General features: G+C 30.1%; 1 protein-coding gene across 2 annotated transcripts in view; it reads right to left on the bottom strand.

The window, feature by feature from the left end:
• The window catches only part of LOC106473420 (eukaryotic translation elongation factor 1 epsilon-1-like), a 42,388-nt gene that overhangs the window by 13,882 nt on the left and 26,147 nt on the right, over window positions 1-2,359 (bottom strand). Inside the window, exons 4-5 of one of the 2 annotated variants that reach the window (XR_002613710.1) lie at window positions 2,063-2,158; window positions 1,145-1,218 (exon numbers count right to left, since the gene is read on the bottom strand). Coding sequence is in view for 1 of the 2 variants with exons in the window: in XM_013934101.2 (XP_013789555.1) it covers window positions 2,063-2,158 (96 nt within the window). In the remaining variant the exon portion in view is untranslated. The remainder of the gene's footprint in view (window positions 1-1,144; window positions 1,219-2,062; window positions 2,159-2,359) is intronic. The other variant, XM_013934101.2, reaches the window with a different exon arrangement.

Raw genomic sequence — 2,359 nt, 5'->3', positions numbered from 1 at the left:
GTTATAAGTAATATAGTATTAAATGACGGAGAGAAAAACCACTGGTAATTTCTGAAAGAAAGGATGTGACAGTTGGATGTGGCAAGAGGGGTCTGATTTCCTATTTGATGGCTCTGTAACCAAATAAGATTGAAAGCTATGAAAATTATGCTTTGCCTGAGCAATGACGACATTATTATGAGTAATTTACATTAAATTTTGTACTTCTTGGAGGGGTAGTAAATAAATTAGAGAAGAAAGGATACCTAGAGAAAAAATGCCACAATTCTCACATTAGGGGAATTCAGGATTGTGTTATAATATATTGCCTTATAAAATAACAACTTATATACTATTAAGAAATTGATTATTAGCTATGTTTCTATGTTTCTATTCATTGGTATTTAAATTTTGAATGTAACTCACTTAAAACCTTGTAACATATGCAGAAAATTATGCTCTTGGAAAGAGGGTTAACAGAAGTTACATAAACTTAATTCTTTGAATTGGGTTTATGATATTATATGAACACAACTATATGGAGCCAGTAAATCATATGGTGATTAAAAGAATGCACACAACTACATTTAGATACTCAAACAAGTGGATTCTTTATGGCAGATGTTAAATTTAAAAAAAGTGATGTAAACTTATCAGCACATTCTACTTGCATTTGTTAAAGAAAGAGTCCAATAAGATTATCATGGTATAAAATTAGCCATTATTTTGTACAAAGCAATATCTAGTGCAAAGTGAGCCAACAGTGTATTATTTTGAAACAGCAAAATACTGAAACATACTGAGATGGGAAAAGAAAGAGACATGATATATAAAAAATAATTAAGAATAAAAATAAATCAGATTGAAGAGAGGGTCAATGAAGTTACTAGAGATGTACAGAGAGATTAGAATAGTAAGAATGAAGAAGTACATACAAACTTTAACAAAATACAAAATGGCAGTACTGACTATAATTTTGTGAAGAAGTATAGGAAGATATAAAAGCAAGATCATAAAGGTGGAAAAGAACACAATAAAATGTATTGGTAAATGCAAAGATCAAGCCAGTCATACCTCTTTCTGCATCTACTCAAGAATTCCAAACTAAGACAACATTCACTATTAAATATGAAATAGGAAAAACTAGTTGGTATGCACCTGTTACCTCGATTGCTTATGCTATCCGTTACTGTAGGAACTTCCTGTCACCACCATATCCAATTCCAGAATTTTGCTGGCCTGTTTAACATCATCATCCAATCAATAAACTAATTGACTGTGATGTAAAAAGAGAACATTCCAGTCCCAAGTTGCCAAATAAAACCCACTTGCACCTATCAAACTTGACATACTGTGAGCAATTAACACCTATACTACTCTTAAGTACTGGGGACTGGAAACAAATAATCATTTTGTCTGTTTGAAGTTAAGCACAAAGCTATCTGTGCTCTGCCCACCACGGATATCAAAACCCGGTTTCTAGTGTTGTAAGTCTGCAGACTTACCGCTGTGCCACTGGGGGGCTGGAAACAAATAATCTATTGCCAACACTGTTAAGCTTAACATTAGAGTTAAATATATTACATAGTTTTATCACTACCTTATCATCTCACTAAAACAATTAACCTTTTCACTGTTATAAATGCGAGTGGAGTTTTTCGAGCCATACACTGTATACAGCACACTCTCATTCAACTGACAAGGCAAACTGTACCTTATATAGCAAATCAGCAGTCAGTGGATTAAGTTTAAAAACATATATGTACAAAAAACAACTACTTTACAAATATCTGTTACAAATCTTTTTGAGGAATATATATTAACAAAAGATATTAATATAAATATATATTTTACTTAATGGTTCCTAATAGTTTAAATATATATGAAAACTATGAAAAACAACAGATTTTAAGCTTTAATCAAAACTGAAATAATAGACATTATTATAATGTAAGTAGTATTGTTGTTTTTTGATTATGCACAAATATAATGTAAGAAAAAACATATTTACTAAAACCAAAATATGAGGTATTATATAACTATTGTCAATCATACTATTCCTATTAATGAAAAAGATACATACAAAGATTCTGTGAAGACCATAGTAGATACTAATGTCAGCAAGAGTCAACCTATTACCTACAAAATACACCTTCTTCTGAAGAACTAAGTCCAGATCCTATAAATAAAGATAGAACAAATATCTATAAATATTAAATGAAATACAAGTAATTGTAGTGCATGACAAAAATTTCACAAGAATAAAGGAGATATACAATGCACATACAGTTATTAATATATAATTTATTCAGTGTTTAGAAATTCTTAACACCAATTTAAATGCTGAAAGTACACAAAAATATATCGGAAATATATTTCC

Source organism: Limulus polyphemus, unplaced genomic scaffold (assembly GCF_000517525.1).
Source record: "Limulus polyphemus unplaced genomic scaffold, Limulus_polyphemus-2.1.2 Scaffold6159, whole genome shotgun sequence".
NCBI lineage: Eukaryota > Metazoa > Arthropoda > Merostomata > Xiphosura > Limulidae > Limulus > Limulus polyphemus.
Note: the sequence above shows the minus strand (reverse complement) of the source record. Positions and strands in the feature narration are given on the sequence as shown.